Here is a 15652-nt window from a genome sequence, read left to right on the forward strand (position 1 = left end):
TCAAAGTTCCCAAAAATGGGTCAAAGGGGCCCTTTAAAAAAAAGGTCGTAGGTCTAAAAAAAAAGAAAACCTTTTTTGACCTTCCCAGGGGCCAAAATATTTTACAAGATCTTCCCGAAAAAAGGGTCAGAATGTTCCCTTGATATATTTTTAGGGGCAAATTTGGGAAAATGGGTCACGTGCCATAAAAAAAATAGGTTCAGTAGGGCTAAAAAAAAGAAAAACCTTGTGAACCCCTTTAAAAGGGAATATATTTTCAAGGGGTTTATTTAAAATTTGGGCAGAACATTAACCCCTTTATGATTCTAGGTCAAATTCCCAAACGGGGTCACGTGGGACAAAAACTAGGCAGTGGGTTTTAAAAAGGAAAAAAAACCCTTTTGGGCCCCTCTAGAGGCCATATTTTTCATGGGTTTCAGGAAAAAATTTAACAGAAAATTTACCTTTATGATTTTCTAGATCAAATTTGAAAAAAGGGGACGTGCCGGGCAAAAAAATAGGTTTGTAGGTCAATAATTTGAAAAAAACCTTTGGGCCTTTTTCTAAGGGGATTTTTTTCAGGGATCTGTATGAAGTTGGGGGTTGGGAATGTTCTTTGATGATTCTTTGGGGCAGGTTTTTAAATGGGGTTTGTCCGGTTTAAAAAATAGGTCCGTAGGTCTAAAAATAGGGAAAAAGTTTTTTGACCTCTCCAGAGGCCATATATTTCATGAGTTTTTCATTTAAAAATTTGGGTCAGAATGTTAACCCCTTTAGGGGTAATTTTAGGGGCAAGTTCGAAAGGGGGTCCGTGCCTTTAAAAACTAGGTAGTAGGTCAAATAAAAGAAAAAAATTGGGGTTTACCCTTTAGAGGCCATATTTTTATGGGGTCGGTTGAAAGTTTGGGTTTAAGTTGTCTTGATGTTTTTTTGGGGCAAGGGCGAAAGTGGGGGGCAGTTTCCCTTTAAAACTAGGGTTTAGAAAAGGTCAGATAAAGGAAAAAAAAATTTTGTGACCTCTCTAAAAGGCCCTTTTTTCATTTGGGTTGTATGAAATTTTTCGGGGAAAGTTTATCTTGTTTATTTTCTAGGGCAAATTCCCAAAAAGGGTCATGGGGCGGGGGCAAAAAATAGGGGCAGGGGAGGGCTAAAAAATTTAAAAAAAAAGGGGGACCCCTCTAGGGCCCCTACTTGTTTAAAGGATCTCCCTAAAAAATTGGGCAGAATGTTAAACCCTTTATGATATCAGATCAAGTTGGAAATGGGTCAATTTTGGGCCCTTAAAAAAATTGGCAGAGGAAATAATAAAAAAACTTTTTTGACCTCTTAAGGGGCCCTACTTTTTTTTGGGTTTTGTATTTAAAGTTGGGTTGGAAAGTTAATTCTTTATGATACTAGGTCAAGTTTGGGAAAAAAAAAATTATTAAAATCTTTTGACCTCTTAGAGGGGCCCTATTTTTCAATTTGGGTCTCATGAAAATTGATCGAATGTTCACCCTTTTTGTAACTAGGTCAGTTTAAAAGGGGTTTATGTGCGGTAAAAAAACTTGGCCCGTAGGGATAAAGATTGAAAAAAATTGGACTTCTAGAGGCCATGTTTTTATGAGATTTTTCTGAAAATAGTGAGAATGTTCACCTTGTGATTTTTAGATAAAGGCAAAACCCGGGTTTCCCACCTTCGAAAAAAGGTAAAAAGGTCAAATAAAGAAAAAAAACCCTTTTGACCTTTTTAGAGACCTTTTTTTTAAAGGGTTTCATGAAAATTGGTCCGGGGAAATTTTTTTCTTGATAATATCTAGGGAAAATTCCAAAAAATGGGTACATGAGCTGAAAAAACTAGGTCACTATGTCAAAATAAAAGAAAAAAACGACGTCAACTCAAAAACTGGGGTCATGGGGGAAGAGGGGAGGGATTTCGGGCCACATTGGGGCCCTTTGTTCAAAAATTTTTTTGCCAAATAAACCCTAGCTGTAAGTCTTACGATAAATAGGGTGGGTTTACCGTGGGGATTTTTCCGCAGTAATTAGGAAAAAACCCTTTGGGATTTTCCGTGGTTTTTTTTGTTTTAAGGGGGGTACCAGGGCCCTACAGGGCAGTCAGGGAAGTTCAAGGAAAAAAAGGGAAACAACAGCGACTTTCGGGACGGGGACAGGAAAAAATTTTTTACCCTTTTTGGGAATTTGTGGGTTTACACCAAGGCTTTTTAGTTTAAAATTTGTTAATGTGATCGACCTTTTCAAACGTTTTGGAGAAGTCCATGACAATAAATTTTTTTTGTTTACCCTGGTTTGTGTTATTTTTAAGTTCCTGAGTTGGAAAATTTTTTTAGCTGAAATTAAACTGTGGGCCCTTTTTTAAAGGGATGTGGGGGAAAAGGTTAAATAGCTTTTTGCTTGTCAAAATGGTCATAAGATGGAAACAACCCTTTTGTTTTAAGGAGTTTTGGGAAACAATCAAGTTAGGGGGAAAATTGGGGGGTAGTTCTGGTTTAGACTTGGGCCTTTTTTTAAAAACGGGGTTACATGGCTTTTTTCAATCATGGGTACAGGGCAGATTTTGAGGATAACCTGTATATAGGGGGAAGCACAGGAAACAAATTTTAGGGGGAGGTTTTTTTTAGGGTGGTTTGGGATTTTAAACAAAGGTCCTGGGGCTTTTTGTGGGGGTAGGGCCAAAAGAGCAGTTTTTCAAAACCTTTAGTGGGGACCGGGTTTATTCATCATGGAGAAATGGGGGTTTAAGAGGGTTGGAACTATAAGCTTCAGACTAAGGGGGGTGGGGGGGGAAAAAGACAGGGGGGTTTTTTTTAATTTTTTTTTGGTTTTTTTTTAAAAAGTACCTTTTGGGGGGGTTGTTTGGGAAGACCAAACTGATTTAAAAGGGGGGCCCAAAGCCGACATTTTCTTTTTGTTGTGTTTATGGTCGTAAAACTTTGTTTTTTCCAGGGTTTGGAGTTCCCTGGGGGGCAATTTTGACACTTTTTCCCCAAAAATTTACCCGTTTGGGCTCTTATTTGCTTTGGTTGAAAATTTAAAGGGGTTTTAATCTTTGTTTGGGGGGCTGGGGAGGGGAGATTTGTGTGGGTTTTTGGGCAGTTTATCACGCTTGTGTATAAACCTGATTTTAATTTTTCGGGGGGGTTAAACCCTTGGGAAGTCGGCACGGGGGTTTTGACATTTTTTATGGAATGGTTTTTAATGGGGTTAATTTTAAAGGGAGTCCTTTAATGAATTCCACGCTACTTCCCGCAAAGGGCAGAATTTATAGCACTTTCAAAAAAAACAGTCAAAAAAGCTGATTCTTTTTTTGTGGGTGTGTGACAAATCCCCTTTAAAAAAGAAATATAATTATATTCTCGATTTTTCTCACTTTTTTTGTTGGTAAACAATTGCTTCACATACTACCCGAACTTACAGGAACAGAAAATTCTCCAAGTTCCCGATATTTCAATGCAATGCACAAGTTCCCGATATTTCAATGCAAATGAGTGCGCTTCCTTTACCAAAAATTTTGGTGAAATGGCGGAACAACTCCAGTCATCGGAATCGGGTCCTGAATACAGCAGCTTAAGTAAATTAATGCATGGAAAATAGATCTATTATTACCCAACAATCGATTGCATCTCACACAATCGATTGTTGCTGACCTGGAAAAGTTTACGACGATTATTCGATTGTTGGCGACAATCGGGAAATCACTATTAATTAGGCATAATAGTATGCACCAATTTATTTTGTTATTTAACAAGGTATAATGATAATCGGCACAGAACTGATTGTTTAATAATCATTTAAGCGACATTAAGTAAAAGAAACTGTTTGTGAAAGTGTCCCATGTATCTCGATCGTAACTGCCAAATGTGTGAAAAACATAAATACACTTGGGGTTAATTATCAATTAAAAATATTTTTTTTCCCAACATATTTAACATTATTTTGTTTAATCTTTATATCTTTTTTTTTCTGCCATTTCCAATCCTCGTGATTTATTTGGTGTTCCTCGGTTATTTACGTTCCGAAAGAAAATGTAACAGATCGGATGAACGTTGTTATCTGTTAACCATTTAGATCCAAGTTTAAGGTGAATTCTGATGAAATGTTATTTGTTATTTCATTTTCAACAAGTTTGAAATGTAAATGACCCTGAATCTCTAGAAAAGCGGAGGTCTGTACCCCTAGAAAATCCCTAACGGGCTTGAATAGAGGTCGGTTCCGTACCCTAGAACTTACTTTTAAAAGTTATTTGTTGTTCATGCTGATTTTATAGGGCTTTAAAGAAAAGGGTTTTTCGACTTTGCGATGTTACCTCCAACCCCCTGTGGACATCGACTTTTACATTTGGTATTTTTTTTTAAAGTTGATAAAAAGTAAAAAATTTTGAAAATAAATTTTATTTTTAAAAAACAACATAAATAGTGGGGGGGTTCTTAAAGAAACACATGAACAAACAACCGTTAGGTATCAGGGAAATGTGAAATGGCGTGAAAGAGCTTTTTATGAACAATAAGTAATGGTAAAAAAACCTGTGCAAAAAAATTTTCCTAAAAGCACGGTTTTGATGGAGGTTTGCTAAACCTTGAATAAAATGCTAATTTAAACAAAAAAAAAACAACTGAAAATGCTGTTTTAATTTGAAAAAAACAAGGAGAATAAAAAAAAAAAAATTTTACAGGGGTGGCCAGGACATTTGGTGTCAGGGCCCTTAAATGCTTTGTACGCATTATTTTTTTGAAAAAGGCCCCAAGAATTCCCAAAACCCGTGTTTCCCTGGGAGGGTTAAAATTTGCGCCGTTAACAAAAGAACTACCTGCAGTCAAAGGGGGAGTTTGGGGGGCTGCTCTGGGCTTCACAATCAGATATTATTTTTTTCCAACCCCCGCATCGTCAATTAAGGTAGTATTTGTTAGTAATGTTTAAATCAACACGCAAAACATGCCTTCGCCTAGTGAAGGTTTTGGTTTTTGAAGAAGTTTTTTCTAAAAGAGTTTCGTGCCAAAAAGAGGGGTTAATCATTGATAAAGAATTTTTGTCACCTGTCACAAAGTGAAAGGTGGTTTTTGTGATCGCGCGGTGCCCTTTTTGCCCGTCCGTCCGTCCATAAACTTTTGTTGTGACACTCTAGAGGTCACATTTTTCATGGGATCTTATGAAGTTTGGGAGAATGTTCTCTTGATGATTCTAGGTCAAGTTTGAAAGGGGCACGTCCCTTCAAAAAAGGTCAGTAGGCTAAAAATAGAAAAAAAACCCTTTTGACCTCTCTAGAGGCCATAATTTCACAGATCTTCATGAAAATTTGGGCAGATTTTACCCTTTAGATATCTAGGGCAAATTCGAAAAAATGGGGGCCGTCCTTCAAAAACTAGGTCGTAGGTCTAAAAATAGAAAAACCTTGTGACCTCTCTAAAGGCCCCATTTTCCAAGATTTCATGAAAATGGTCAGAAGTTCACCTTTATGAATCTAGGTAAGTTCGAAATGGGGGCCGTGCCTCAAAAAACTAGGTCGTAGGGCAAATAAAGAAAAAACCTTTGGCCCTCTAAAGGCCTTTTTTCAGGGACGTATGAAAGTTGGGAAAAGTTCGTCTTGTGAATCAGGTCAAATTCGAAATGGGCCGGCGGTCAAAACTAGGGGAGTAGGGCTAAAAAAAGAAAAAAACCTTGTGACCTCTTAAGGCCCTTATTTATGAGTTTCATGAAAAATTTGGGCGAATGTTCACTTTTTGATTTAGGTCAAGTTGAAATGGGTCACGTGCCCTTTAAAAAAGGTCAGTAGGTAAATAATAGAAAAACCTTGGACCTCTCTAGAGGCCATATTTTTTTCGGGATCTGTATGAAAGTTTTTTGAGTGTTATTTATGAATTTTAGGTCAAGTTCGAAAGTGGGTCAGTGCCCTTTAAAAAAAAAGGTAGAGGTAAATAAAAAGAAAAAAAAATTTTGACCTCTTAAAGGCCATATTTTTATGGGGTTGTAGAAAATTTGGGTTTAATGTTATCTTGATGTATCTAGGTCAAGTTCGAAACGGGTAGTGGGTCAAAAAATAGGTCATAGGTCAAATATAGAAAAAAAAGTGACCTCTCTAGAGGCATACTTGTGAATGGATCTCCATTATATTGGTCAGAATGTTACCTTGATGATATCTAGGTAAAATTTGAAACTGGGTCACGTGCCTTTAAAAAAACTAGGTCAGTAGGTCAAATAATAAAAAACCTTGTGCCCTCTCTAGAGGCCTTTACTTTTTATGGGATCTGTATGAAAGTTGGTCTGAATGTTCATCTTGATATCTAGGTCAAGTTCGAAAACTGGGTCAACTGCGGTCAAAAACTAGGTCAGTAGGTCTAAAATTTTTTAAAACCTTTTGACTTCTTAGAGCCCATATTTTTCAATGGATCTTATGAAAATTGATCGAATGTTCAACTTGATGATATTAGGTCGTTTCGAAACTGGGTCACGTGCGGTCAAAAAATTTGGCCAGTAGGTATAAAAATAGAAAAACCTTGTGACCTCTCTAGAGGCCATATTTTTCATGAGATTTCATGAAAATTAGTGAGAATGTTCACTTGATGATATCTGGGTTTAAAGTTAAAAAACAGGGTTCATGTACCTTCGAAAACTAGGTCAGTAGGTCAAATAATAGAAAAACCTTGTGACCTCTCTAGAGCCCAATTTTTTCAATGGATCTTCATGAAAATTGGTCAAAAATTTTTATCTTGATAATATCTAGGTCAAGTTCAAAACTGAGTCAAGAGCTCAAAAACTAGGTCACTATGTCAAATAATAGAAAAAACGACTTTCTACTCAAAAACTGGGTTTCTGGGGGGAAGGGTGAGCGATTCAGGCCCATCATGGTCCTTTTTTTTTTTTTTTTTGTTTTTTTTTAAAATATGCCCTTAGAAGCAATGTACATGTCAAAATATGCTCATGATAACCTTTCTAACGGCTCATCGTCACAGTGGCAAAAAAAATTCAAAATTACTTTTTAGCTCACCTGAGCACAAAGTGCTTAAGGACTATGCTATTTCGACAATGCAAAATTCGTATGTAAAACGGGAGATTGTCGTACAACGCGGAAATGCCGGGGTTTCAAAAAGAAACTAATAATTATAAGAAAATGTATCTCCAAATAAATTATAAAAGTATCAATGACACTCAAAAACATGTCCCAACAGTGCACTAGAAGAAAATGCATAGACATTTTCGGGGGGTAAGTATTTGGTACCGTAAGTCTGTCATATATATACAATATATATATTCTTCAATCAAGGATATGTCAGTGTAAATGAGCTGAGCGTTAGCTTTCTAAGAAAACGCCGTTAAACTATGTTCACGAATCACACGTTGCACCGCTCTTTTACAAAAACTGTGTCCGCCATGTTTTCTTCAGTGAACGAAATAAAAAGAGTATTTTACCTTAGATTTCCTTATTGTAGAGTACGATTGACTTTCTAATCTAAATAAAAACATCGCTTTTTATAACATCCCACTGTCCGATCTTTCGATCACTTAACGATCATTCACAATTACAAAATAAACCAACGTGTCATCAAATTATCACTTTACACGGCTTCATGGACATCACGGCCTACTCACATTAAATTTGTAATCATGCGCCACCAAACAAATGAGGGAAGATCTGTACTTTTTCAAAGACATGTTTTTTTTCCCTGTAATTTTCTGATATTCTAACCTTTCAAACACCGAATTGTATGCACAAGAAATAACGAAACATTTATGCAATTAGCTTTTGTAAAAATTTTTGGATCTATCTTTTTCCAGCCCAACAACAGACATGTATATGTCACAAACCCGGTCTGTCCTCGAAATCAGTGTCAAAGGTTACTAGAACTAAATAAAATTTAAATGAACAGCCGCTTACTATGTTCTTGTAAGTCCTGTAAGATGAAACGGCTGGGTGTTTATACATTATATATATTCCGTATCGGGAACATTGACAATCACAAGTCGATCCTTACCACGAACATGAAAACAGTTATTTTATGCTTGTTTACATTTCAAAAGTAACTATTCACATATACGTTCAAGAACGTAAATTTCTTTGCTTTCCGACCACATGGTGTGTAAACTTCTATATTTAAAGTATGGTGTATTCGGCAAACCATTTGTAATTCCGACGTGGTAAATGTCATTGTCAGTTATGTTTACGAATTTATTGAATTTTATGTTTTATACTTGCAAAAGAAAAACTTGATGGTCTGGTCGCTGGCTCAAATTTCCCTCGCCATCACTGAGTGGGATCAAAAACCCAAATTGAGTTGGTGAAACTTTCACGTACTTGAGGTGTGAAACTTTTCACGTAAGGAAAGCCATCCAACTGAGGTTAGGGGTCTCGATCTAGGTACTAGTCTGAGCCTAAAAAAATGTCTGGAGGACCCTGGAGCCTTTCATCACCAACAAAACCTGGGAAAAGTTCATTGTGTCGTTTCTGGTGTTTTTAACTCACAATCAAACAAAATAAAATGTGTCCGTTTTTGTTTTTTTGTTTTATAAAAATGAATATGCAAAAGGGTTTGTTTGTTTCGGTGTAACGTCAAAATATAATATTACAATTATATATCAACAGTGAATGCCACATGCATTATTTTTTTCACGAGGGGTTATGCTTTAATCTTACAGGTAAAACAAATATATTCCTATTGTATAAAGGGTTAAGGTAAAATATATATGTTATGTGTGTGTACTCGTGGAATTAAATTTTAAGTGTAAAAGTATATATTCACAGTTCAAATCATCCATGCTAAAAAATTTACGTACGATATTTTTGCTTCTCACTGTCTAACATTTTCGAAATGATTTATTCGTTTTTTTTATCTTAGAGTTCTAGTTTTTTTTCACCTTAAATTAAAGCAAACATGTTCAATATATTTTAAACAAACTCTGAAGTTTAGTGGGGTTGTAGCATTCTCTAGGTCAATGGTATTTTTATTACCTTCTGTAGTCAGTAATTATCTATTTTTGAAAAAAAACTCGTTTTAACCAAAGTGGAAAATTCAGTACTTGAAAATGCAGCTGTCTAAAGTTAAAATTTTCTCGAGTCATTTGTCAGACAAAACCTTGTAAATAATAATATTATTACAAAATTAATACTGCTATTTCTTTTGTTGCACTTTGCGGATTTATGATAAAGTTATTTATGTGCATCTGTTCACAACGAAGAAATGACCCTGAGGATATGTATGGGAAAATATAAGAGTGAACTGAAAAAGGGCAACATTTATTTTGCCGAACAATACCTTAACAAATATATATTTTCACTTTATCTGGGCGAAAATACCGCTTAACAGATATTATTTTCACATATTGGGCGAAAAAATACCGCCATTGCAAAACAATACATTAAAAAAATATATATATTTTCACATGTCTGGGCAGAAATACCGCCGAAAAATACCTTAAGAAATTTTTTTTTTTTCACATATCTGGGCGAAACATACCGTCCTTAACAAATAGATATGTTCTCATATCTGAATGGAGTTACAGTCCAATACCATAAAAAATATATATATTCACTTTATTAGGGCGAATATAACCGCCGAAAGCATATAAGGGAAATGTAGATGAATTTGCTTATTAAGAGAAATCTTTCAAATTAGAAAATTGTCACTTGAAAGAGGAGGCGGAATGGCATGTGGTGGTAAGATAAAACCAAAAAATTAGCCAAAATAAAATTAAAGAAAGAAGCGTGTATTCACTCTTAAATGCTGACGAAGAAGGAAGATGCCGTTTCAGGGATTGGTTCAACCGTATAAAGGAATTCTTTTGATTGGCTTTTCCGTAGTATATAAATTAACATATTTCAGAATGGCCCGATTTGCTCAAATGTACAACAATGACAAAAATTTTATTTTATCTACCTATAAAATTCATATATATCTGAGCAGTAAAATTTCCCTGTAAATGAGAAACTACGTAAGCGCTCAGGCCCTCTCGCACCCCATACTATAGTTCGGACTTCTTTTATGTGAAAAGGCATGTGCACAAAAATGACAAATTTTGCCAACACCTGGTAAATTGTAATGTGTTTTTTAGAAAAGTAATAAACGGAAATAGAAAAATAGCTTCAGTCATTTACAGGGATAGTTTAGCTTTATTATGTATGTTATAGTTTTTCGCAGTTATGCACGATTGATAGAATACTTACCCCGAAATTGTGACACGAACATACTGATAAAATTTCCCACTTTACTTTTTAAATTAAAGTAAGAGTTCAGCACTTCATGGTTTTGATGTATTGTCACATTGGAATAACGTTTGTTTTACAGTAACTTCGAAATTAATCAGAAATAATATCATGTACCCCACCCACCTATTCATAATTTCAAAAGAGCATAGGCCTTAATGGTGAGCTTTTATGATCACTGTGTCCGTCGTCGTCGGCGTCAACATTTGACTGTTAACACTCTAGAGGTCACAATTTTGAGCCAATCTTAATGAAACTTAATCAGAATGTTACCCTCAATAATATCTTGGATAAGTTCGATACTGGGTCATCTGGGGTCAAAAACTAGGTCACCAGGTCAAATCAAAGGAAAAGCTTGTTAACACTCTAGAGGTCACAATTTTGGCCCAATCTTAATGATGAAACTTGGTCAGAATGTTACCCTTAATAAAATCTGGGATGAGTTTGATATTGGGTCATCTTGGGTCAAAAACTAGGTCACTGGGTCAAATCAAAGGAAAAGCTTGTTAACACTCTTAGAGGTCACAATTTTGACCCAGTCTTAATGAAACTTGGTCAGAATGTTAATCTTGATGATCTATAGGTCATGTTGAAATCTGGGTCAGGTGGGGTCAAAAACTAGGTCAGTGGGTCAAATCAAAGGAAACGCTTGTTAACAGTCTAGAGGCCACTTCTATGACTGTATCTTCATGAAACTTAGTCAGAACGTTAATCTTGATGATCTTTAGGTCAGTTTGGAATCTGGGTCATACGGGGTCAAAAATAGGTCACTGGGGTCAAATCAAAGGAAAAGTTTGTTAACATTCTAGAGTCCACATTTATGACTGTATATTCATGAAATTGTCAGAATGTTACTCATTGATTTTAGGTCAAGTTGGAATTGGGTCATACGGGGTCAAAAAACTAGGTAACCAGGTCAAATCAAAGGAAAAATTAGTAAAAAACTTTAGAGGCTACTTTTTTGACCATATCTTAATGAAACTATCTTGATGATCTTTAGGGCAATAGGTCAGGTGAGCGATACAGGGCCTTCATGGCCCTCTTGTTGACATTTTCTTTCTAAGGAAACATGATTGTAATGTATTTAAGTGTATATGGTCATGGAACCAATGAATCCTAGGTACGTTACTGCCACCTGTGTTTGACATCATTTACCAGAAGCACACCCCAAGGGTATTTCAGTGACTGACTTTCAAATGTTATGGTGCTGATTGCATTATTTTGTAGCAGTTTTACTTTAGTTGAAACTTCGCTTTTTATTTAGTAACACAGAAGCAAGTAAGGAAGTAATGAGCCAAGGCTTCTTCCCCAAAAGCTACTGGAAAGCTGTGTCTGCAATGTTTGCCTACCAATTTCTGTTGCCATGTGATCTGTGTTCCTTTTTGTTTAAACCAGCACAATTGTTGCTGTAGCACTTGTGCATTTTATTTAGTTACAATTGTTTTTGTGTTTCAGAGATGAACTTTAAAAAAGTCATTACAATCTTGGAGAGTATTTTTTTGGAAGTTGATTTTTGAAGATGTGGAAGTTTTGATGAAACGCTTGCTGAAAATTATACCCAAATGCCCACTGAACATCTACCTCTGGTAATAGGATACACTTAACTTTGGTTACCAAGAGTCAGAGGAGATTGGATATATTATGATGTTTTCCCTTAGTCTGTTTGGTAGATCATTTGGTTTCTGATCTATAATTATACCCCCACCAAACATGTTTGAGGGGGGTATATAGGAGTCAGTTTTGTCGCGTCCCGTCGCGTCCCGAAATCTATTATCTTAGTTGTTACCAAATTGATTTGATTCAAACTTAAAATACATGTTCCACCTTATCACCCACATCATGTGACACAAGGTGCATAACTCTTGACACCAAGTTTTCATGAATTATGTCCCCTTTTACTTAGAATTTAAGGTTAATTTTGTTGTATTTTCATTATATCTCAGTTATTATAAAGGATTTGATTCAAACTTAAAATAGATGTTCCCCCTCATCACCCACATCATGTGACCCCAGGTGCATAACTCTGACACCATTTTTTTTATGAATTATGCCCTTTTTACTTAGAATTTAAGGTTGATTTTGATGGGATTTTACTATATCTCAGTTACTACTGAATGGATTTTATTTTTAAACTTAAAATAGATGTTCCACCTCATCACCCACATCATGTGCCCACATCTGTGACACAAGGTGCATAACTCTGACACCAAGTTTTCATGAACTATGTCCCTTTTACTTAGAATTTAAGGTTAATTTTTGTTGTATTTTCACTATATCTCAGTTATTACTAATGGATTTGATTAAAACTTAAAATAGTTGTTCCACCTCATCACCAGATGATGTGACATAAGGTGCTTAACTCTGACATAATTTTTTTATGAAATATGTCCCTTTTACTTTAAATTTAAAGGGTTTATTTTTATTGTATTTTCACTATATCTCAATTATTACAAAATGGATTTGATTCAAACTTAAATAGATGTTCCACCCCATCACCCCCCTCATGTGACACAAGGTGATAACTCTGACACCAATTTTTCATGAATTATGTCCCTTTTACTTAGAATTTTAGGTTAATTTTGATGTATTTTCACTATATCTCAGTTTACTACTGAATGGATTTGATTCAGACTTAAAATAGATGTTCCACCTCATCACCCACATCATTTTGACACAAGGTGCATAACTTGAACACTAATTTTTCTTTAATTGTGTCCCCTTTTTCCTAGAATTTAAGGTTAATTTTGATGTTTTTCACTATATCTCATTCTGATTGGCTTAGAGCCAAAGGGAAGTAACCTTTTTATGCCCCCCTTCGAAGAAGGAGGGGTATATTGTTTTGCAGATGTCGGTCGGTCGGTCGGAATGTAGACCAATCCGTTTCCGGATGATAACTCAAGAACGCTTGGGCCTAGGATCATGAAAGTTGATAAGGAGGTTGGTCATCACCAGCAGATGACCCCTATTGATTTTGAGGTCAGTATGTTAAAGGTCAAGGTCACGTGACCCTGAACAATTAAACGGTTTTTCCCGGGTGATAACTCAAAAAACGCTTGGGCCCAGGATCATGAAAGTTGATAGGGAGGTTGGTCATCACCAGCAGATGACCCCTATTGATTTTGAGGTCAGTATGTTTAAAAGGGCAAGGTCACAGTGACCCTGAACAATTTAAAAGGTTTCCGGTGTAACTCAAGAACGCTTGGGCCTAGGATCATGAAAGTTGATAGGGAGGTTGGTCATCACCAGCAGATGACCCCTATTAAATTTGAGGTCAGTATGTTAAAGGTCAAGGTCACAGTGACCCTGAACAATTAAACGTTTTTTTTTTTCGGATGATAACTCAAGAACGTTCAGCCCAGGCTCACGAAAGTTGATAGGGAGGTGGGGCATGACCAGCAGATGACCCCTATTGATTTTGAGGTCAGTATGTCAAAGGTCAAGGTCACAGTGAACAGTAACAGTTAAATGGTTTCGAGCAATAACTCAAGAACGCTTGGGCCTAGTTTCAGGAAATTGATAGTTAGGTTGGCCATGACCAGCAGATGTTCCCTATTGATTTTGAGGTCATTAGGTCAAAGGTCAAGGTCGCATTTGGGCCAGGAAAAGTTAAACAGTTTCTGATCTTCTTGTCCAAACCATAGGGCCTAGGGCTTTGATTTTTGTATATGACTCATCTTGTGGTCCTCTACAAGATTGTTCAAAATTTTTCCCCGAGGGTCAAATTTTGGCCCCGCCCTGGGGGTTTAAATGGTTTACATAGATTATATAGGGAAAAACTTTGAAAATCTTCTTGTTTCCAAACCACAAAGACTATGGCTTTGATATTTTGTAATGTAGCGTCATCTAGTGGTTCTCTACCAAGGTTGTTCAAATTATCCCTCTAGGGTCAAATAAGCCCCGCCTCAGGGGTCACATGGTTATATAGACTTATATAGGGAAAAACTTAGAATATTTGTCCATAACTTACATCATTCAAATTTGGACCACATGTTTTAGTTTTGAGTGGCAAGATGAAAACCCTTTACGTGAGTTTACCTTGTCTTGACCTAGTGACCTACTTTCACATTTCTTTAGCTACAGCTTCAAATTTGGACCACATGCATAGGTTTGTGTCTGAAACAAACTTTGACCTTGTTATTGACCTAGTGACCTACTTTCACATTTTTTAAGGTACAGACTTCAGATTTGGACCACTGCATGTTTTTTGTTTCAAAATAAAATTTTGACCTTGATTTTTACCCCGTGACCTACTTTCACATTTTCAAGCTACAGCCTTCAAATTTAAAAAACAAGCATAGTTTTGTGTTCTGAAATTAACTTTGATCTTGAGATTGACCTAGTGACCTACTTTCCATTTTTCAAGCTGCAGCCTTCAAATTTGAACCACATGCATAAGTGAGCATATAATTTGTTCCTTATGCAATTACTAAATGCATCAAGGGGGGCATTTCGTGTTCGACGAGCTCTTGTTTTAACTTTTGTACTGAGTTTCTTCCCCTTAAATTCCAGAAATTAGTCTATTTTTAGAAATCCTATTTTTAGATTTTCAATATTTTAGGTATTTTTCTAACTTTTTTATTATAAGTCCTATGTAAAAAGTAAAAACATTTTTCTGTGGTAACATGGGTCGGTAAGACACTTTTTTTAAATTCATTTTAGGTATCTGTAATATTAGAGATTTAATTATTTACTAGTTTACTATATAGTATTATACTGTATTACTTATATGTGGAACCCCAGGATGAAGTACTCCAAAGTATTTTGAAGATTTCTTATGGTTGCCATTCTTCTGTGACAAGACCGTATGGTGGGGGTATGAGTCACTCCTGTGACAGTTCTAGTTGAGAATGCTTTGTTTATAGTTGTCAAATTAATGGGATGATTGCCTGTGTTGGTGCGACATTAAGCCCAACAAAAAACCTTGAGGACTGAAAAAAACTGATTAGTAATTAAATAATGCCTCAAATAAGTATTTATAGCTAGACGTATCTATTTTCTTATTGGATACAGAAACTTTGTTAGAATATTTCCTAGAAACTGTGCTTTCATTTTATGTGAAAACACCGGGCCTCCTCTGCCATTCGCTAATGTAGCCAAATGCTACAAATTCAAAGAATGGCTACAGATTTTGAAAGTGGCGACAAGAATTTTATACAAATTGGGTCAAATTTCAGAATTTTAGCTTCAATTTTGCAGTTTCTATCAAAAAGTGGCTACAACTTTCTGAGGCCCAGTGGAGGCCCTGCAAAACATGAGCCCTTTGCTATTGCTTTCTGTATGTTTACTATACCTATATATGTATGCTGTTAAGTTGGCATTAATTTACTATGGTATTTATTTGTAGTTTGAGGATGCAGCAAAGGAAATAGCAGATGAAATAACAAAGCCTAGACCAGAGGGGGATGAGGATGTGCAGGATATACAAATCATGCTCACTTCTAAAGAAAACCCATGTAATATACGAGCTCTCAAGGTAGGTAT

At 35.9% G+C, this 15652-nt stretch overlaps 1 protein-coding gene across 1 annotated transcript in view; it reads left to right on the forward strand.

Moving 5' to 3' along the window:
- LOC123545030 (DNA replication licensing factor mcm5-like) overlaps positions 1 to 15652 on the forward strand; it is a 56639-nt gene that overhangs the window by 13711 nt on the left and 27276 nt on the right. Inside the window, 3 exon segments of the mRNA XM_053539326.1 lie at positions 11627 to 11666; positions 11668 to 11757; positions 15516 to 15644. Coding sequence (XP_053395301.1) covers positions 11627 to 11666; positions 11668 to 11757; positions 15516 to 15644 — 259 coding nt within the window.

Source organism: Mercenaria mercenaria, chromosome 1 (assembly GCF_021730395.1).
Source record: "Mercenaria mercenaria strain notata chromosome 1, MADL_Memer_1, whole genome shotgun sequence".
Taxonomy (NCBI): domain Eukaryota; kingdom Metazoa; phylum Mollusca; class Bivalvia; order Venerida; family Veneridae; genus Mercenaria; species Mercenaria mercenaria.